Source organism: Pipistrellus kuhlii, unplaced genomic scaffold, assembly GCF_014108245.1.
Source record: "Pipistrellus kuhlii isolate mPipKuh1 unplaced genomic scaffold, mPipKuh1.p scaffold_m20_p_9, whole genome shotgun sequence".
Taxonomy (NCBI): domain Eukaryota; kingdom Metazoa; phylum Chordata; class Mammalia; order Chiroptera; family Vespertilionidae; genus Pipistrellus; species Pipistrellus kuhlii.
The window spans coordinates 33236734-33257826 of record NW_023425595.1 but is presented as its reverse complement, the minus strand read 5'-3'; the positions used below and the strand labels follow the sequence as shown (position 1 = coordinate 33257826).

The window sequence follows — 21093 nt, the reverse complement described above, 5'->3', positions numbered from 1 at the left end:
TCAGTTCCGTAATACCATTCTTCATAATGGTGTCACTTTACATATATTATAGGTATTTAACATGTTATCTCATATCCCATCAGCTGTGATGTACAGATAACTGCTTAGTTCAGCATCCCTAACCAGTAAAAATGAAGCAGGGACTTGGACTCCAGTCCTCTAGTACTAAATTCTAGACTCTTTACCATACGGTCTTCACACTTCTTTTAACTGTGGGCACCATTGTTCAACAGAAATCTTACTCCAGTCAGATGTTGGCTCTGACCGGTGCCAACCACTGCCACCCTGTTCCTCTTGCCCTCGGCAGCTTCTGAGGCAATGCCAGTGAATCACAGGGGGCCGGGGTGTCAGCAGCCCTGCCCCCCACATCCTCCAGGGGCGCTTGCACTGGACGGGAAGCAGGCAGCTCCGCTGGGAAAGCACAGAGGGCTCCCAAGGGGAGGGGAGGGGGAACCCCGGCTTCCCAAGTGGCCTTGGGAACACCACTGTCACTGACGGCTCCCCCTTCCTCCCCAGATCCGGAGCCACACATTGTATGCAACTACTCAAGTCTTACCGGTGCTGGAGCAGCTCCCTAGCAGCACCACCTCTATTTGCAAGAAGAGACAACGGAAGTGCAAGGGTCACTTTATGCATCTTTAGCGGTTTTGATTTTTATTTTTGGTTTATGTAAAAGCTGCTTTTTCTAATCTCCCGCCTCTCCCCACTACCCTCCTCTTAGCCACTGCCCTTCCAGCTTCACCCCTCCTCCTACCTGACCAGGCACTTCCTCTCTGCTCTTCTTCTTCCCTTCCCCACGCGTCCGTTCCCGGGGATCCGGTGAGCGGCAGGTAGAGAGAGGGGGGTATTGCAGTGGTTCAGCTGAAGGCACGATTTCCGATTTTCTTTGAAAAGCCTAACAGATGTTGGGTCAGGGTGGGAACTCAGAGCTGTTGAGCAGGCTCCATCTTTGGGGGATTGTTTCCTTTTTTTTAATTTTTCTCAAGATTAGTTTAGGGCATTACCATGTCCTGACACAAATGAAATGTCTTCTGAGAACCATCACAACAGACCAAGAACAAAACACCCGATTAGGTAGGAGTGTTCATAGGAGCTTAATATCTGTTCTCACCTGGGAAGAACAGGTTTTGGGAGGACATTTGGGGGTGGGGGGAGCACTGTGTGAGGGAAGAGGGAGGGGGTACCTGCCTGCTGGCTTTGGTTTGTAAGGCCTCCGGCTAGATTGCCTGGGCCTAGACCCTCTGATTTGCACAGTGATGTAAACTGACCTGGCACTTCCTCAGAAGGTGATTTTGACTTCAGACCTGCCAAGCAGCTGCAGGGTGGTGGGCTCCCAGGGTGGAAGGCCAGGTGCCCTGTGTAATCCAGACCTTGGCCCCTGAGCCCCCATGGACCCACTCTGATGAGGAGCCAGCTCCTGATTAGCGTGGGGACCTGTGGCATTTCTCTCCCTTCCTTCTGCCCTTCCCAGTGCCAGAGCTCACCCATCTGTCCTCGGGGCTGGCAGCAGGCCAGGCTCTTGGTTACCTTTAGCCACTCATGGCCAAAGTGAAGGAACCACATTCCAGATGGGTGCTGGCAGCTCTGAAGGTCAGAACAGTGAAGGAAAAGCAATAGCAATAAACATTTCATAGACTCATGGACCTGAAGGGACCTTAGCAATCATCTCATCCATTCCCCTATTTGACAGATGAGGAAGCTGAGGCCTGGAGAAGAGGACAGGACTTCCCTAGAGCTCGCAGTAAATTAGCATTAAATGCAGCCTTTCTACCTAGGGGCATGTTGCCCACAAAAGTTGACCTAGGGATGGATTGGCTTGGTTTTGTAAAAATTAAGTCGGCAGTGCCCACATCTGGTGAGCTCTGGAACAGTAGCTGTCAGTCTGGGTTTTTGTTTCTGTTCTTTCCCTCCCCAGACTCCAAAGGCAGGGGGAAGACGGGGCAGAGGTTGCATGGGAGCAGATGGCAGGAACAGAAATTGGAAATGAAGAAACAGCATTTGGGAATTCTGTGAATACATCTGGAATTTATGTCCTATACCTGACTCCAGCCCTAGGAGGATGAGCAGGTGGGCTGTGAAAAGGAGGGTCCATGCATTTAGGACAGCAGCGCTAATCCTGAGAGGGGAGGAGGACCAGGATGAGGCCTGAGAGATGAGGTGGCGCTGGGTCAGGAGGCCCTGCTAGGCCACCTCGGCTAGGAGCCTGGTTTGCCCCCTGCACCTAGCCCATGGCTGGGCCAGCAGCACCCCCTAGTGGGGGCAAGGACACATTTTACTGTACAGAGTGGGATCATTGATAATATTTGGGACTTTTAAATAAATTTTTAAATTCATTCAAACGTGGACATATCCCTCTCTCTACCTCCCACCACTGCCTAAAGGAGGAAAAAAACAGAAACCCTTGGGCCAGGAGGGCAGAGGCCCTCAGCCTCCTCAGCCCAGAGTCAGTTGGGGCCAGCCTTCCTGGCCTGCAGGGACTGGAGGGCCAGGCAGGAGCCCAGCTGTGGACGGTCTGTCCCGGGGGCTGAAGTTCCATTTTAAAGTTTCCCCGTGTTAATCCATGTTTTGCAAATACCTCCTCCTCTCTGGTTTAGATCATGTCCTACATATTTGGGAAATGCCAAAATAATAACAACAGGAAACCTTTGCATTTATCAGGTGCTTCATAGATTTCAGAGCACTTCACAGCCTGTGATTGACTGGCCCTGAGACAGAGCGACACGGGCAGAGTTATACCCACTGGCCAATGAGGAGCTGGTTCTAGGGGGAGAGGGAACTTGCCGAGGGAGCAGAACGCTGGCCCCGGACAGACTTCCTGAACCTGCGGCATCCAGATGGGCTGCGGAACCAGAGAGGAAGGGAAAGAGGAGACTTAGGGATGACCTTGTTACTTCTGTTCTTCTACACCAGTAAGGAGAAACTAATGTCTAGAACCTTGCAGTTCACAGAACAATTTCACATCCATCCTCTGATTTAATCCTATAAAACAGATTATTCCTCCCATTTGACTTAGGAAACAAACTCAGAAAAACAAAGTAACTTGTCTATCTGCTTTCTCTCTCCAATCTGACTTATTCACAAGCTTGCAGACTGACGCATCTATGCTCTGTACCCTCTCAGCCCTAGTATGTAACTCAATATCAAAGACAGGCCCTACGGCATAACCAAGGCAGAAAGGCCGTGTCTGAGAAGCCCAGGCCCAGCCCCCTTTTGTAGAACGCGTGCTGGAGCTTCGTTCTCTTGCTCTGATGGAGAGTCATTGCAGAGAGACTGAGCCAGGACGGGGCAGCACACCTGGCAGGCTCACAGGTGTCTGTCAGGAGGTGCCATGGGCATCATCCAAAGGTACTGGTGGCCCAGTGGTCAAGCTGGACAGAAGGTCAGAGCCAGGAGGGCCCTGTCACTGTAGAAAGGCCAGCGAGCCAGAGAGGACAGGGTGTGCCAACATGACAGTGAGCTGCAGTGCTGGCCCCGCATGCAAATCCACCTCCGCTGCCTCTCCCAGCACCACAGCTTGGTGGCCGGCGTTCAGGGTATGTTCGTGGTTCTAGTCACCAACCAACCCTTTCCCTCCCCTTTCCCTTCTATTTGACTCCCTCTCAGTAGCCTGGGGCCTAGGAAGCTGGAGTACCCCCAATCTGCCACATTTTGAAAATGTTTTAAAAATGTCTTCCCCATGAGACAGGACAATTGCTGTTCCTCTCTCTCTCCTGGTAATGTTCCTAGAGTGATACCCCCTTCCCTAAATGTTGAACAAGGACATACACCTGTCCAGAGTGTTTTCATGTACAAAGTACTTTGACATTGATTGCCAAAATACCCATCTTACAACTAAGTCTCAGAAGTCTCAAGACTTGCCAAAGGTCACAGAGCTCAAGAGAAAGAGCCAGCACTTGAACTCTCTTCAGCTTCTCTGCTCTTCTTGCCGGCACCTGCTGATTCTGAGTGGCAGGGGTGAGGAAGGGATGGCTTCCTGTCTTATCCCTCGGGTGAGGACCAGGACCTGAGACCGCATAGTCCTGATTCTTACCCCAACTCCTACCTCTGGCTGCTGGTTCCAGGTCTGAGGGATCTACGTGTCGAGGTCTGGGGTGCTGCTTTGTTCTGCGTGGCCTCCGGAGTGAGTGGTGGGACATAAAGTAGGCAGGCCTCTTGGTCACCACATTCTGGTGTTGTTCAGACAGGACTAGGCCAGTCTTAGCCAGGCCTGGAGCCCTGCATGTCAGATTCCTCGGCTCTGCTGCATGGCCCGAGAGGGAGGGCTGACAAGGCGTGGGTCTTGGGCACAGCACTCTGACCAGAAAAATGTAGATCTTACTGTGGCATTTCTCCTCGTTGTAGTTGAAAGCGTGTGGCAACTCTTGCTTTTCCATCCTGCATTCTACCACATCGCTACGGGGTATTTCTAAGCTAAGCTTAGAATCCAGAGGGGTTAGGCAGGCTCCAGGAGGAATCCAGGCCCAATCCACCGGAAAGCAGGATCACAGTAGACACTCAGCCAGGCTGACATCAGATTCTACGGGCAGGCCAGGCTAGCTGCAGCATCTGTCCTTTACCTGTTCATGCTCCCCTCGCCTAGAGAACTCATTTCTGAAATTAGGCATTACGTAGTTCCAGGGCCCAGCTGTCAAAATTTCCTGCAGGCCAGTTTCAACATTCCATAGCCAACCTTGCCTGAAGCAGACGTGGGTCCCTCTCACTCAGTTTCTTCAGTAGGTGTTTTCTGTCTTGCATGCTATTGCATCCAGCCCAGTGGCCGAGTGAGACACACAGGAGGTGGGACTGGGCGTCACAGAGCCTGACGGAAACCAGAGCTCACTTTCCTGTGGCTGCATCCCAGTCCCTAGGCCCCGGCGTGGTGGTGAGACCAGGCACCCAGTCCAGCGCCCAGTACAGGGGTGTTTTCCTTCCCGGAGAGAACAGGCAGAACAGATTTGCAGATAAGTACCACCCCCTGGGAGTCAAATGGGTGACATCATCTTTGAGCCGGACCCCAGCAAGACCAGCATCTGCAGACTCCAGCCTTCCTCCTCCAGCTGAGATTGGGAAGGGGGGGCGGCCTGAGACACCTGCTCGGGTCAGCGGATTGTCCGGCTCTAGGGTGGGACTTGAGCTTCCCCTCGCCGAGGCGGCCAGACCAGGCCTCTGCTTAGAGTTGTCTGTAATGACCTTGAAAGGCCGGGGCCTGTCCCCATCTCCTGTTTCATATCACCTGTTCTCATGGCATGTTACATCCCTGTGAGAGTGTTGTATATGATTTTGTATTTTTTAATTCATTTTAATCTACAGGTTGGAATCTGATTTTTAAATTTTATTGGAATTCACATTTTAAAAGGAAAAAAAAACATTTAAAATAATAATAAACCTTTGACCAGTGTCTTCCAAGTAGTTGATCAAAGAACTTATAGGTGTTTTCAAAACACAGCCTGGAGTGCAGAGATTGGAAAGCCCCACGGCCTCGCTTGTGTATATGAAGTGTAAATCTGGCTTGGTTTGGTTTTGGATTCTTTTGGGATTTTTGTTTTGTTTTGATCAGCTAGTGATCATTCTGAAAGATTGAAGCCAAGAATTTGTAACTATGATATTTACTGTAAGCTGTAGAACATTCAATAACTATTAAAAAGTTTCCCAAAAAAGTCTGGGGTGACCAGACTGGTGGTTATTGGGGCAGGGGACACAGACCAGTTCCTGGCCAGCGAGGCCCCGGGCTTCTTCCCAAGTCGGTTCTAAACTTGTTCTCACCAGACAGGTCACACCTACCCTGCAGGCACAGGGCGGCCGCCCTGCCACTCACCGCTGAGGGGCTGGGCAGCAGCCATCGGCACCTGGACAAAGGGGTGCCACACAGAGCACAGGGAAGCCAGGGAGATGGAGCTGCACCTCCTAGGTGCTCACTTACGTGGCTGCTGCATGTGACGCCTGGTAACAATCCTCATCGCATGATGGGAAGTGAGTCCTTTAGGCCTGCCCTCAGGAGGGACCGCAGAGCGGGTAAGTACCCTGACCGAGGTGACAGCCCGGAGGGCAGAGTTGGGACTCACTTGCCGGCTCCAAACTCCAGGCACCACCCAGAGGCGGCAATGCTGAGCTTGCTTAAAGGGTCAGCCTGTCAGGTGGGAAGCCAGGGGAGTTACGTGGTCTCCATCCAAATGTTCATCCTGAACATCTCACTCTTGTTTCCCCTCTGTCAAAGCCACTACTGCAGTCCAGGCCGGGCTCTCTCTCCCTGGTCATGGTGACCCCATTTCCTTCCAGGGCTTGGCCTCCCACAGTCTAAGCTCTCCTAGCCTCCAAGTACTCAGCCTCCTCCACTGGAGAGAGAGCAGGCCCCGGCTGGCTGGTGACCTGGCTCACACCCGGGCTGACTCCTCCTCAGCCTTCCCACCGGCCCCCGCTGTGTCCATAGCACCAGCCCCAGCTCCCCCTCCTGTGAGTTCCTGGCGAGCAGCTCAGGCAGGAGTGGGAGGGCAGGGTCCCTCTGCCCACAGGCAGTGCCAGGCTGTGCCACAGCGCTCTCCGGGGCAGGAAGGGGATTTCCCCCAGGAACTTGGCGCCAGGTCGCAGTGCAGGGCTGAGGGCCCAGGGCAGGCAGGGAAGCGGGGAACTGGGCCCATTCTGACCCCTGCAGGAAAGGGTGTGGATAGGATAAGGAATGGTCAGCCCAGATCCCCACCCTGTCCTCCACTTCCCAACCCTGCCAGTGGCCTGAGCCAGCCTTGAGCTTAACAGCTGGCAAGGCCATCAGGATTAGAGGGGACCAGCCAGGAAAGCTTCCGGGTGAGGCTGGCGTGCCGCCTCTATTGGGGAAAGGAAGAGCAAGGACTTCCTCATAGGGGAGTTACATTTGCAAGCAAAGAAACTGATCATTCAGCCCAGAAAAGACCTAAATTCTGAGTCTGATAGGTCTGCGTTTGGGGAAAGGAGCTCCTGAAGGCCAGGGTATCAGACACACCCCCACCTTGACCTCGTCCTCTCCCCCCTGGGAGCTGGCCTCAATGTCCCCAAAGGACAGTGAAGAAACTGGCCCAGCCACTTTTCCTTGTGGCACGCAGAAAATGGGGGGGGTCTGGTGGGGAGCAGTGTTTGTTGCCCCAGGTCCTAGCACCAAAGCATGTGTCCCTTAGCTGCCTGGGAAGCCCTTCCTTCTCCCCCCTGGCTGCTACCGGGCGGTGCCTCACCCCAGTGAGAGGGCGTCTGGAAGGCACGGCCTCACCCGCACCCCAGTGGGTCTAAGTCCCAGGTGAACTGAGTTGGTTGGCTGAGGAAACACTGAAACGCTAGACCCCGAGATACAGCTATCAGCTGGCAAATGAGGGAACATGCCCGTGGGTGCACGGAGATGCCTGCTAGCCCCCCACAGGGACACCCTGTCCCAGACCGAGCCTCTGGTGCTCCAGCTCCTGCTGTCCAGCCTCCGTCTCCTTGTCCCCCCCCCCCCCCCTCCCCCGGAGCGATGAAGCTTTGTCCCCTGGCTCCTCAGAGGTGCCCTTCCTTTCCTGCCCCCTCTCGCCCCTCGGGGAAGCCCCGAGAGGAGGTGGGAAAGCTGGGGTCTCCAGGCATGTCCTCCAGCCTCCCCTCAGGGCAGTGCTCTCTGAAGCGGCCAGGCCAGGCCCAGCAGGAAGGCCCCAGGAGGCCCCTCCACACTCCAGGGCCTCTTTCCTGTTTGCTTTAAGTGTGTCCCCTTCTTCCACCTTAACAACAAACACACCGAACACCAACCAGAATGAAGCTGGAAACCCTCTCTCCCTGGAGTCTTAGGGTCACACCATCCATGGCCTGGCAGTGTCAGGCTTCTGAGGGGGCTCAGCCCACTCAGCCTGACCCTGCTCTCCCCGCTCCCTGGAGACGATGCCAGCCACATCCTGTTCTAACCCAGACCCCGCGTTCCCTCTGCCTCCGCACCTCCCCCCTCCCCCGGCTAGTACTGGCAGAAATGCCGGCCTGAGTGCTTCCAGATGCTCTCACCAGATGCCCCAGGACTGCTGCGCCCCTTCCCCACCCAGCTGTCCCCTCACCAAGCCCTGGCGCTCTGTCCCAGGAACCTATTGGACCATCTGTTTCTATCCCCCACCCAGCCCCGCCTCCGCCTGGAGGTTGGGACCCCCACCCACCCAGAGCGCGCTGACTGTGCCCTCCCCCCCTACATCTTTGGAAGCTCCTTGGGGTCCCTTGGTCCCAAGAGCCTACCTGGCTGCCTTCTAATGCCCACCCACCCGGTCTCCGCACCTGCCAGGACGTGCTCCTTCCAGCCTCTCCAGCTCCTCACGTCTGTGGATGGCCGGCCTGTGCGTACGCCGTTACCTCGGTGGAGCACACTTCCCCTTCCACGCTACCCAGCCCCGGTACGTCTTACCACCTCGTCTTCCAGGCTCCCCTTCCTCCAGAGCTGTGCCCACCACAGAGCCACTAGCCCCAGGCGGCTCTCAGCCCTGGACATACGCTGGTTCGTACGATGTGGTTTAAGCGTAAAACACCAGATTTCAAAGCAGAAGCATGAGTGGCTCATTCACAGTTTTTATGACGACTGTATATTGAAGTGAAAATATTTTAGACATATTCTAGGTTAATAGAATGCATTATTGGTATCATTAAATTTCACTTGCTTTTTTTAATTTTTTTTTTTTTAACTTTTTAAAATGTTGCTATTAGAAAAATTTCAATTCCATGACACACACTTATTCCGCTGGATGGCACTGCCCAAGGGCTTCTGTGAGAACCAGGTGGGGTGAGGGGCCTCCTCCGGCCCCACGGCACCTGCTGCCAGTGAGAAGGCCCCTCGAGGGGCATGGCCTGTGCCACACCTACCGCCTGACAGATGCAGGGAGTGGACTGGCGGCCTGGGAAGAGGCACAGGGAAAAGCAGCTCCTCATGACACAACTATCCCACCTTTTATTCAACAAATGGACGGGGATGGAGACGCAAGGACAGGACAACAGCAGTTTCAATAAATAAGAACCGGGACAACAGTGGAGCCGCGCCTGCACAGCCTCTCATAAATAACCAGGTTGCTGAGCCAGGGTGGCAAGGGGCTGGGCAGTTGCCCGCACTGCCCACACCAAGGGACACACACCAACACCACAGGGACACAGACCTACGTCAGCGGTGCCTCCCCCAAAGCTCCTGAGGCCTTGGGGGTGGCTGGGCCCCACCCAGGCCAAGTCTGTTTTATCGATTTAAATAAATACAAACAGCAGGGCAGGAGGCAGGCACATGCATGAAGCCCCTTCTGAAGGCAGAGCCATGGGCAGCCCCGTGGGGGCCTTGAAGGCAGAGGCCCTGGAAGCAGCAAAAAAACGGGGCCAGATAAAGCTACTAGTGGGAGGGGCGGCAAGGAGGTAAGCTCTCACCACGACACAGCCAGAGCTGTAGGGAGCTGGGAGGCCCTGGGCCCTGAGACTTCACAGTCAGAGAGGGGGGACCCAGGGACTTGCCGGGATTAGAATCCCAGATTCAGACTCCCTGCCTTGGCGTTTTGTTGCCCCTCCCTTCACGGGTCCTGCTGGAAGGGGAGGGGGAGGCACATCTGCTCTGGGGCCCTGGACAAAGGCAGGATCTGGCCAATTACCAAGGGGCCCCTCCCACCATCAAGGCCTGGCCTCCTGGTGGGACCGAGGACTCTATGGATCCTGGGATCTGACCAGGGCACAGGGTCAGGGCATCCTGCAGGGAAGGAGGAACTGGGTGGCAGGGACGGTGGCTTTCCACTTGCTCCTGTGCGCTGCGCCTGCCGCGGCCTCCTCCCTGAGGCAGATGCTCCCACCTCCAGCCTTTGCCGTTTGCGGGGCCACTGCTGCTTGATCCATTGCTGCAGCTCCACCTCCTCCAGGAAGCCTTCGGGGGCCTCCCAGGACAGGGCTGCGGGGTCCTCAGCCAAGACGGCCCTCAGATGACCAGGTTGCTCTCGCTTAGCCGGACCACATAGCGGCTCTCCTGGGGGACAGGAGCGAGCGGTCAGAGCCGAGGCTCCAGGAGAGGGGTCCCTGCCCCTCCATTCCTGCCCCCTCTGCAGGCAGGGCAGACACTCCCCCTCCGCGGCCCTCACCTCGGCCTTCTTCTCCGTTGGGGGCTTTGGCCACTTAGCATGGCTCCCACTGCTTCCCAGCAGTGCCCGCTGCTCAGAGGGGAGGCCAGGCTGTGGGGAGTCAGCGAAGTCGCCCACGGAGGGCCCGACCTCCGTGATGGTCTTCACCTCGGAGGCCCAGGAATTTGTCCGCTGCTCGGGAATTCGGGCCACACGGAACCTGTGGAGAGAGGTGGGGCGATCATTCCCCCGTTAGAGGGAGAACCCCAAAGTAGAGGAGGCAGCTCCTGCTACGGTCTCACAGCAGGCCCACAGGTCAGAGCCTGAGCCCTTCCCACACCCTTTTATCCACAGAGGAGCCCCCAGCCCTACTTTGTAGGTAGACAGGCCCTTGGCCTGAGGGCCCCGGTGTGACAATAGCCAGGATCCCGCCCCAGGGCTCAGGTGGGAGCCCCGCGGCCCAGAGGCTCACTGGGCCAGGAAGGGAGGTAGGGGACTCGGGGTTCAACCTGGGGCCCTGCTTCCCCCCGCCCCCGCCCTGGCCGTCCTCTCTCCCGGGCCCTGCTGCGCCTGTGCCCACCTCACCTGCCCACAGACAAGATGGTGATCTCGCCCTGGCGTCCGGCCTTGGCCCCGGCCTTGGGAGCCCTGGCCGGGTTGGGCAGGAGCCTGGAGGTGGGAGCGGTGGCAGCCGCAGCCTCGGGGGACAGCAGCACCTCGGGCCACTTCTGGTTACAGCGGGAGCAGCAGAGGCCGGAGAGCGAGGCCAGGCCCTGCACGGTGTGGAGGTGGTGGTGATGGGGGCACATGTACGGCACGCTGGGGGGCCTGGGCGGCAGCCTAGGGAGGGCACAGGCGGCAGCGGTCAGCGGGGCAGACCGGGACCTGGGGACCACAGGAGGTGGGGAAGGCAGTGGAGGGACGGGGGAGGGAGCATCCCCAGGTGGCGAGGCCCAGGAAGTGTGCGGATTCGCTGTGTGTGGGCTCTCCTTACCACCCGCCCGCTCACCTGGGCACAGGTTTGTGGCTGGTCTGCACCAGCTGCTTGCTGTGGTACTCCTTCAGCAGCTCCTCCAGGGCCGCTGCGTTCTCTGTGGGCAGCTGGAGTCAGAACCCGGCTCTGGGCCGTGAGGGGCACTCCCCCAGGACCCCCCGTCTCAGGACCAATCCCCACACCTCCTCCTGGCCTGGGCACGTGCCTTTTCCTCCACCTCTAGCCACCTCCCCAACTAGGCAAGAACAGGAGGGAGAGAGGCAGCACCACCCATCACACAGGTCAGAGGGAGGCTGGCCCGTGACCTGGCAGGAGGAGATCTGACCCCCGAGGCTGCCTCGCGGGCTCCGAGAGGACAGGCGGACCTCCTCCTCACCTTTCTTCTCCGTGATCAGGCGCACCAGGACCCCGATGGTGTCCTCGTTGGCCTCCTCAGCCCCGTAGGCGGGGTTGTTCCCTGGGGTCAGGAGAGGAGGACTGTGATTCCGGGGAAGTGAGGAGGGTGGAGCCCCAGACTCCGGAGCCATACCAACATGTGGCAGCAGAGGGCGCACCACGCCTTCCCAGGGGCAGGGCTTCCAGCCTGGGTGTTTACAAACCCGTTCCAGGCGCAGAAGCTCCGAACTCAGCATCACTGCCCGCGCCCCGCCTTCCCCCCTGCGCCTGCGGCACCCAAAGTCCCGGTGCTTAGCCGTGTCAGGCCATCGGAACCCTACAGTTCCTGCAGAGAGTGTGAGGGCCGGGGCAGCCCTGCTGGGGCCTGTCCTCTCCCCCCTCAGCCAACAACTCCTGCAAGCACTGCCAATTCCAGGCCTAATGCCTCCCTGCACACCCTCCTGTCTCTGAAGCACACGCAGGGCTGCAGGCCAGCTTAGGGCCCAGGCCTCAAGGCATTGACAATGGGCCACAGGCTGGGTCCTGGGCCAGCAGCAAACAGCTCCTCGCACTGTGCCCGGAAGCAGCCAGCAGTTTAAGTTCGTCCTAGGCTAGGGAACAAGGGAATCCCAGGCGAGGTGGTCTGAGTTCCAGGCCTAAAGCTTCGGTCTCCTCACACACACACCCCTCTCCCCCTGACTTTACTGTCAGGAGTTGGGAAGGGCTCTGGCCTGCCTCACATTGGTCACAAGGTCACCTACGCGCACATGCCCTCCTGCCTTCGGGTAGAGTGGGTGTGGGGAGGAGGCAAGGGGCCCAGGGCCCTGGGGTGGGGGTGGGAGGAGCACACATCTCCCTTTGGTCTCGGACTCATAGCTCAAACCACAGCCTGGAAGCCCAAGCCTCGCCTGGCGCCTGCCCAGGACAGCTGCCCTTCTAGCCCTTCAGGCCAGAGGTCAGAGGTCACTTTGAGGATCAAGAAGGCAGTCAGCCGAGACCGGTTTGGCCCAGTGGTGGAGCGTCGGTCTGCGGACTGAAAGGTCCCAGGTTCGATTCCGGTCAAGGGCATGTACCTTGGCTGTGGGCACATCCCCAGTGGGAGGTATGCAAGAGGCAGCTGGTCAATGTTTCTCTCTCATCGACGTTTCTAGCTCTCTATCTCCCTCCCTCTCTGTAAAAAAATCAATAAAATATATTAAATTAAAAAAGGACACTTAAAAGAAGAAGGCAGTCAGACCGACCCTCGAACCACACACAAAACCGTGGCCCTGAAGAGTTCAGACCCCGTCAGCCGGGCGTGGCCTCCCCCCAAAGGGGGAATCCCAGCCTCTTAACCCGCTCTGTCCGTCACCACCCAGAGCCATCTCACCCTCCCTTCTCCCGCTCAGTCTGCAGCGTCTCCCGTGCAGCACCTCCGGGGAGCCCTCCCGGTTGGCCCTCCGCAGGCCTCTCCCCGTCAGTCAGACCAGACCCTCCGGCCGCGCCGGCCGGCCCCTCCGCCTCCCCTCCAGGACCCCGGCCAGCCTCACCGCTGCCGCCGCCTCCGCCTCCGGGGCCGGGCCCCACCTCCTTGTTGGCGGTGCAGTGGTAGCCCTTCCGCTTGAGCAGGTTGCACACCAGGATGCCCAGCAGCCCCATGAGGCAGAAGACGGGCACGATGGCGATGACCGCGTACGGGGCCGCCGTCTCCTCGGGGCCGCCCGCCCGCGTGCCGTTCCCGGGCGGCCGCGCCTCCCCGGCGCCTCTGGCCCCCGCGGCTCCCTCCGCGCCACGCCGGGTCCGCCTCCTCCGCCCTGGGCACCGGGGGCAAGACAGAGCAGAGAGAATCACCGGGAGACCGGGGCCGAGCAGGGCGTGCGTGTGCGTGTGTGTGTGTGCGTGTGCAGGTGCTGACGTGTTCAGAGCTGTCCGCTCCTTGCCATGTTGGGGAAACACCTACAACGCGCCCCCGAGCCCCTCCTACTTGGCCATCTGGTCAGTCAGCCTGAGCAAGGCCCCTTCAGGCTGCAGGGCGGTCAGAACCACACCCCCCTCCCCCCTCGTCACCCCTCCTGCTGGGGCAGAGGAATGAGCGGGTGGCACCTGTGTGCATGCCTGGGCACAGGGACACTGGGTCCCGCCTCCCCCTGACCTGAGTTAGCTGACCCAATGGGTCAGAGGAGGTGCGTGTGTGCATGTGAACAAGCATGTGCGCGCACACTCATCTGCATGAGTTTTACGGGGATGAGGATGGGGACACGGGTCAGGATGTGAGCCCTCCCGCTGGGTGGTCTCTGCCTCTCAGAATGACCGGGGCTAATGGACAGGCCGGGGAACAACTGGCCACGCCCCGCTGGACACCCCTGGCTGTTCACCTTCCCGTGAGCTGAGGGAGGGAGGACCCTGCTGCCCTGGATGGACACTATGGGGGTGCCTGGGCTCAAGCTCACCAGACCCCTCCCACACACACGTGCCCCGGGCCCGTCTGCCACTCACCGTAACACCCGCGAGGACCCAGCGCTGGCCCAGAGCACGGCTGACAGGGGACCCGGGGCACCTCCGAAGGGGCAAACCACCTGCGGGGGGAGACGTCACTGAGACCCAGCACCTTCCTCAAGAGAGACTGGATGCCTTCCTGCCGGACACCCACGCTGGTCCTGACCCATCCCGTTTCCAGGTGGGAGGACTGAGGCCCGCTCAGGGCTGGGGAGGCTGGGGCCAGGCCACCCGGCATGAGCTCCCGCCCCGCCCCATGGCTCACCCAGGCCGGCAGTCTCCACATAGTGTGTCTTGAGTCACCGTGCCCGCCCGGGCCTCCAGCCTCCCTCGAAGGCTGCAGCGGGAGTGGGACTGGCAGGGGCGAGAGCCCCACGCGGCCGAGAAGGTGCCCGGGGGGCAGGCCCTGCACAGTGCGCCCTGGCCCGGGGCCTGTGGGAGGGAGAGGGTGAGAACGAGCGCCCTCGGCCCTCGGGAGTCTTCCTAGGACAGGGCGGGGCCGGGCGAACTCACCAGCTCGGGCTCCTCCCCCGGGGGGCACTGCCACGGGGTCGTTGACGTTGGCATAGCCAGAGGCCAGGGCAGCAGCTGGAAGATCAATGGGCAGAGCACACACTGAGCAGGAAGCACTGGGCCACAGCATCTCTAGGCTGTCTCCCCACCACCGCTTCCTGACGCCCAGGCCTCAGGGACCCTCTCTGCCCGCACCCCCGTCCCAGGTAGAGCCTGCTCGTCCCGGACCTGCTGCCGGCCGGGGCCCGGGAGGGAGAGCCCATCGGTGCTGAAATGCTGGAAAGCCCGGATAGGCCGGCTCAGGGTCTCCAGCCCTCCGGCCTCTGAGTCACACCTCTCCCTCCTCCAGGATGAGGGGGATGCTTCCGAATTCCTCTCTGAGTTCCGCCGGCTTCCTGCTGCCTTCCTCCCCCCCCCCCCCCCCAACACACACAGCTGGGCCTGTCATCATCCCCGCTCATCATCCCCAGGGCAGACCTGCAGCTGGCACTTCCTACTCCGGGCCCTGGCCCGTCTCCAGCCCCACATCCTCCTCCGTGACCTCCCCATCGCCCAGGCCGCCCTGGGCACACCGGGCGGGACGTCCCAGGAAGGGTCTGTGCCTCGTGCCCCAGCCCGTTCGCTGGGAGCTCCCTCTGCCTCCCTTCTAGGTGCGAACTGTCTGCCCTGAACCCTGTGCTGTGTGGAGACCCCTGTCTCCGACTTTGCTTTGGGGGAGGCAGGGGCAGACAGAGCCACCTTCCTGAGGGGCAGAGGGAATGTTACGTAGGAGGCTCTGGGGACCCCCTCAGGCCCAGGCAGCAGGTCAGTGTGGGCCAAGGGGCCTGTTCCTCCCGGGAAGAGCCGAGGACCGAGCATGCCCAGCACGGCTCCTGAGGGCCCTGACGCCCCACCTCCTCGGGGGCCGGGTGCGGGGCCCGGGCCCGGCTCTTCTGTGTCCCCACCACAGCCCCATCCCGACTCACCATGAGGAAGCAGGACAGGGGCCAGTGTGGCGGAGGGCTCAGCTTCATCCTCAGCTTCATCCTCGGCTTCCTCAGGCCCTGGGGTCCCCGCCTAGGGCAGACGGGGGGGGGGAGGCTCAGGAGCGAGAACAGCCGCTCCCAGGACAGCCGGGTGGGGAGCGTGAGGTGCTGCTGGGCCACAGAGCTCTGGCGAAGCCGGTCTACCCTCACTGGCACCCCTTCCGCCCTCAGGCCTGAGCAGAGCAGGGGGTGCCCCCCGGGGCCCGCCTCCCCGGCAGCACAGACTGGAGGGGGCCTCCCAGGGGTCCAGGTGCCTGTGACTGAAGGAAGGAAGCCTGTGACTGCCTCCCTGGGGTGGGGGTAGGAGAGCTTGCACCCACCCGCCCCCTCCTCTCAGGCTCCTGCTCCCCAGGACTCCACTCGGGCCTCCAGCACGCCCCTCTCCCGCCCACTCGCGGCCTTCACTCTGCTGCTCCCGCTCAGAGAAGGCCCTTCCTTTCACCCTTCACAGCCTCAATTCCAGGCAACTCTCCCCAGAAGCTTCTCTAGACCACCTCTCCCCAAAGCTCCTGCATGCACCCCCAGCCCCATCACAGTCCCGGCCCTCTCCTGTGTCCACTGTCCGCCCCCGCTGACTTCTCCACAGGACCTGGGGGAGGCGCTGGGGGTGGTGCTGGTACCCAGCCCTCAGCCTCCCTCCTCCCCTGGGCACCTACTGTGCGCCAGGCACAGGAAATAACATGAGTGTGAACGAGACGGACCGAGTCCTGTCCTCCGGGAACTCACACGCAGGGCTGACCGATGGCCGGCTGGCTAGTGTCCCCGTGCCAGGGGCACGGGCCCGAGAGCCGAGTGGCCAGGGGCAGGGTGGGATCGGCAGAAAGGATGAGCTCAGACAACAAGAGGGAGTTCCCACTGTCCCTCCAGGCTCCGGAGGGCGAGGGAATCTGTGCGTCTGGCCAACGCCGGCCAGCTGGGGCCTCTGAGCCCTGAGGGGCGGCACCGGAGAGCCAGCCACGCCCCTGGGGCCCCAGCAGGCGGAGGGGCCCTGCCCGGTGCCCGCGCTGTCTGCCGCCACGCTCCGTGGGAGCCCCTCAGCCTGCGGTGGCCTGGAGGAACCGGAGGAAAGCGATCGGCCTCACTGAATGGCCTGGCCCAGCACCCACCTGGCAGCGGGGCAGTCACACCATGGGGGGAGGGCGAGGGGCCGCGGCCTCACCATGGGACTCTCCAGGTGCCAGCCCCCGGCCAGCTCCGGGGAGAACCTGGGACAGAGTGTCGGGCCAGAGAGAGTGAAGGCTGCACCCTGGCAGTCAGCACCCGACAAGTGACATCTCTGACCTCTCCCCACCCCATCCGCCCCCTCCCACTCTGTCACAAGTCTTCCTTTCCAGCGTCTGCCCCGCCGTCTACCCCACCGTGAGCCTTCACTCTGCCCGGCAGCTCCCCCTTACGCCTCCTCCCCACGGCCGCCCCCAATGTGCTCACAGGCCCTCCCCCACAGGCTGCCCTGCCCGGCCACCAGGCCCAGCGCCCCTCCGTGGCCTGGGGTGGGCTCAGAGGCCGGGCAGGAATGAGCCGGAAGGGGCACAGCAGCCACACCCCGTCCCGCCCGGGCCCTGACTGGCACCTGCGGGGCGACCGGAGCCCCGGGGAGGGCTGTGCGGCGGCTCCTCTCCAGACGACGGGGAGCTGTGATCTCGAGGCTTCCGGGAGCAAAATGGGGGTCCCAGACACGAAACCAGCGAGGACCCACTTGGGCGCATTCGCAGACACTCGAGCCGCCTTCCAATTACACACCTTCTAATTAGCCCAACCCGGCACTTACCCCCGTCTGGCCCCGAGCCTCTGCTTACCATGCCTCCCCGCCCCACACTCAGCCCAGACTGAGCCCCCACGGGCCTGCCCAGTCAGGCAGCCGCCAGCCGGCGGCCTCCCCACCAGGACTCCCGCCTGGAAGCCCGGAGCCCCCGGACCTCCATCACAAAGCAAGCTCAGACCACAGCCCCAGCTGGGTGGGGGCTGGTCCTGGAGGCCCAGCGGTCAGTGACTTCCCCAGGCCTGCACCTCCCGGGCTCCCTGGCCAGGCAGCTCCTGGCAGAGAAGCCCTGGGGCCCAGGGGCAGAGGAGGAAGTGAGCGTGGAGGCCCCTCCTCCCAGAACAGAGCCTCCGAGGGGGGCCCACCGACGCCCTGCCCTGGGGGACGCAGCCCCTACTTCACTCCTCAGCGCCCTCTCCCCACGTGGGCATCGCCTCCGGGCGCGGCGAGGGTTAAACGAGGTAACTGCGAGCCTAAAGTAGGTCGCGGGAGTTCCTCCCCAGAGGCCCTGCTTTCCGGGCACCTCCTGCCCAGGCAGGTAGTTAAGCATTGGTTTGCTGCATATTTACTGTGTGCCCCCGCCCCACCCCCACCAGACAGCAGCAGGGGCAGGGCAGGGGCAGGGACGCTGTCTCATTCACCACAAAACCCTCCCCAGCCCCGTCTGGGACAGGAGGCCTCTGCCCAGCAGGCTCCCAGGAGCAGGGGCTTCCTCACACTCAGCCCCGCCCGGCCCCGCCTCCAAAAATACCCCAACTTTCAGAACCAGAAATTCCCTGGAAGAAGGTCAACTCACAAAGCCAGGGGGACCAGGGCCCCTGAGGCCAGGGAGGCGCAGCCCCGGAGTCAGAAAGAGGAAGCCGTGCCCCCACCCGGCCTGCAGCTTCCCCTTTCCCAGAACTGCAGCCCTGGGGTCACGGGGTCACGGGCACCCAGCCCCTCACCCGCCTCGCCCCCCCCCATCATCGCCACCAAATCCGGAAGGTCTCCCGGCCTCATGCCCACCCCAAGACCGCCTACCTCCAGCTCTGCCCCACCTGCCACCGCGAGGCGTCTTAGTGAGACGGGCCCAGCCCCACCCACTCCCGCGGCTCCCAGCGCCCGGCTGTCAGTCCCCACACTCGCCTCTCACCCCAGCGCTGTATCTGCTGTTTCTTCTGCCCAGAAACACCCTCCCGTCACCAGGCCCACACCTACTCTTCCTTCGAGCTCAGCTCACAGGCACTTCCTCCTGGAAGCCCCCGCGCCCCTCCCGAGTAATCATCCTGTGCGCGACCATCCTGTTTACCAGCCCCTGGCCCGGCCCGCCTGGCCGTGGGGAGAAGGCGCTGAACTCTCAGGAGAGGCTCCAGCTCCTGCCGCCATCAGGAGGGCCAGAGAGCGGGCTGAGATCAAGGAGCCCAAGGCTGGGGCGAGGTGGCGGTGAACCTGGATCTGAACCCCTGGGCTCACTCGGGGAGACCCCGCCTGACCTGCTTGCTCTTCCCTGGACCTGTGGACCGCCCCCCACACATACACACCACACGGGGGGCTGATGAGGGAATTCACACGAACAAACGACTCAGCAGAGGCCTGGGACGAAGCAGGCTCTGTTTCCCACAAGCACGCACGGAGGGGCAGGTGTGAGGTACAGACCAGATTCCCTCACTCGTGTGTGATGCCTGGCACAGACCCTGGCACAGGAGGTGTGGGCGGGCCCTGGGGGGAGACTGGGAGGTGGGACGGTGTAGGAAGGGAGAGGGGTCTGGAAGGCAGCGCCCAGGTCACACCGAGCCCAGCAGGGATGCAAGCTGGGAAGCTTGTGCTTCCCCACCGGGGCCTACGGGAGCCCAGAGGGCGGCTGGGAGGAGCAGGAATGGAGTGCCGCATAGAGCCTCTGCCAAGAGAAGCCGGCCTGGGGAGCCGGAGGGGAGGGAGTGCCCACCTGGGCAGGCAGGGGAGGCGGGTGACTGTTTCCCAGCCCTCCGGCCGAGGACCCCCCTGCGGCCTCTGGAGGCTGGGGTTGCCTGGAAACACAGCTGGATGCGGTCCCCTCGCCCCCTCAGCGGCAGCGGCAGCGGCAGTAGAGGCGGGAAGACAAAGGCCGCGTCAATAGCGAATCCAGGTTAGCGAGGAGCCTGGCGGTTCCCTGGCAACTGGGGCTGAAGTAGGGCAGTGCCCGCAGTGGGCGGCGGGGACAGCGAGGCGTCTCCGCCTTCCCCTCCTCCATCCTCAGAGGGAGGTAAGCGGCCCTCGCTCCCCTGAGCCAGGCCCTCAGGAGGGAGGCGCACCCCTTTTACACCCGGGAACAGCTGCTTGTGCGATCACACAGGCGTCAGGTGGTGGAGCTGGTGGGGCAGGTCTGCCTCACTCTGTTTCCCACCTCACGCCTGGCCCCATCCCTGAGCCCCGCGCAGGGCCTGGCACACTCACTGCAGGTGTCCTCAGGGCGCCCACCAGCCTGGGGGCCGAGGCCAGGCGGGAGGGCCACACAGCACCCAGACGGGCTCAGGGCAAAGGGACTGCCCCTCCCCAGAGTCTCCGGGCCCCTGAGGTTCCTCCGCTTCTGTGCTCAGCTGCACTGCTGTCTGTCCCAGCTCCAGGGAACGGTGCTGTGAGGAGGGGGAAGCTCAGGGAAGCTGGGAGTTCCTGGAGAGGAGCGGGGAGCAGAGGTGCCGGGGGGAGGCTCCCAGGGCTGCTGGCAGGCTGGGCCTGGAGACCTGCAGAGGCTGCCTCAGGCCACTCAGGGAGAAGGGCACCCAACGCACAACCCTGGGTGAGGCCCCATGCAATGCTGGCTGGCCTCTAACACTGCTCCCTGGCCCACCTGGGGGCCGGCCTGTTTCTCCCCTCAGAACTGCCAGCAGGCCTGGGAGGCTGGGGGGGAGGTGCCGTCGGGGGGGAGAAGGGCCTGATAGGGCGGAAAGGGCTGAGGCAGCCAGCCCAGGCCCTCAGCTGCTCCGGTCTGGGTCGGTGCAGACGCTGTGCCGATGCTGTGCCTGCCCCTTGCCTGGGCGGAGTCGGGCAGGTGGGGCGGTTTACAGCCAGACAGTTGTCTCCGGGGCAGAGCGGGGACTCCCCAACAGCATTTCCTGCACACCTCGTTCCCTTTCCAGGCCGATTTCACGGAACCCCTCAAAGGCAGGGCTCCAGGCTTCACCAATGAGTGAACGGAGGCCCTCTAAGCACTTGCTGCCTTGGAGACAAGGCTGAGCCCCCCTCCCCCCCCCCGGAGTGGGAGCGGGCAGCGGCCACACCGCCCGGGCCTGGCATTCCCGCGGCTCCCGCGTGTCCTGCTCGGCCACCTGCCATCACGCCGCACCGCGGGCTTCCTGCTCGGGCCAGGCAGGGCGGCTGGGCCACCCCAGGCGTCTGGCTTGGCCCTCCAGACAGGATGGCAGGGGCCGGGAGGGCTGGAGGGCGCCTCACTGCACTCCCATCTGCTCTTGCTACCTCCTCCTCCTCTGAGAAGCCACCTTTGCCCCCCCCCCCTGGCCACACAGCTGGTACCGCACCACTCATGTGCCAGGGCAGCCTCCCCACACATCCCCCCCGTCCGCTCAGCACAGGCCTGTCCCCTCACCCTGGCCTGGCCCCCTTCTCCATCTCCTCCCGACTTGGGCTGCTGGGGACAGAGACCTTCCACGATCACCCAGTGGCTCGGGGGTGGGCAAGGGTGCTTTAGGGACCCCACATCGAGCCCAGGGGCGTGGGCGGAAGACCTGGGTGCCCATTTCCCACCCTATGCAGTCCTGGGCCACCTGCTCCGTGCTAGCTGAGCCAGGCAGGAGGTGAAGGTGCTGAGCAGTCAGGCTCCTGTCTCCGAGCCTCAGTTTCCTCCTCTGTAATTCTGGGCAGCTGTGCCTGCTCAGCTGACCTCCGGGTGTGGCTGGAGGACCCAGAGTTCACTGGGGGACAGTGGTTCTTGTTACAATCAGACCTCAGCACAGG

General features: G+C 61.6%; 2 protein-coding genes across 9 annotated transcripts in view; one reads left to right on the top strand and one right to left on the bottom strand.

The window, feature by feature from the left end:
* The window catches only part of FAM168A (family with sequence similarity 168 member A), a 138304-nt gene extending 133016 nt beyond the window's left edge, over window positions 1-5288 (top strand). For all 6 annotated transcript variants that reach the window (XM_036426149.2, XM_045577758.1, XM_036426146.2 and 3 more), the window contains one exon: window positions 517-5288. The gene's annotated coding sequence lies outside the window, so the exon portion shown is untranslated. The remainder of the gene's footprint in view (window positions 1-516) is intronic.
* Window positions 5289-8634: 3346 nt separating this feature from the next.
* On the bottom strand, window positions 8635-17265 carry RELT (RELT TNF receptor). Of its 3 annotated transcripts, none has more exons than XM_045577754.1 (11): window positions 16975-17265; window positions 15345-15435; window positions 14380-14454; window positions 14132-14298; window positions 13867-13946; window positions 12909-13184; window positions 11393-11473; window positions 11032-11113; window positions 10608-10862; window positions 10044-10242; window positions 8635-9931 (listed from the first exon to the last, which is right to left on the bottom strand). In XM_045577754.1, exons 2-11 carry the CDS (start codon window positions 15402-15404, stop codon window positions 9884-9886), a joined length of 1323 nt encoding a protein of 440 aa, XP_045433710.1. In that variant the 5' UTR covers window positions 15405-15435; window positions 16975-17265; the 3' UTR covers window positions 8635-9883. The 3 variants fall into 3 exon arrangements, with proteins under 3 accessions (XP_045433710.1, XP_045433712.1, XP_045433711.1); XM_045577756.1 differs by having other exon boundaries at window positions 12927-13184; window positions 16975-17262; XM_045577755.1 differs by having other exon boundaries at window positions 12921-13184; window positions 16975-17261.
* Between the last annotated feature and the right edge of the window lie 3828 nt (window positions 17266-21093).

Bases quoted from the DNA above. Each gene is read 5' to 3' on its own strand.
- RELT (XM_045577754.1), bottom strand. From the start codon at position 15,404: ATGAAGCTGAGGATGAAGCTGAGCCCTCCGCCACACTGGCCCCTGTCC. The intron at 11,474-12,908 runs GGGGTCCTGGAG...TCCTGACCCCAG, and splicing joins CGGCAGCGGTGAGGCTGGCC to GGAACAACCCCGCCTACGGG. The intron at 11,114-11,392 runs GTGAGGAGGAGG...AGCTGCCCACAG, and splicing joins CCTGATCACGGAGAAGAAAG to AGAACGCAGCGGCCCTGGAG.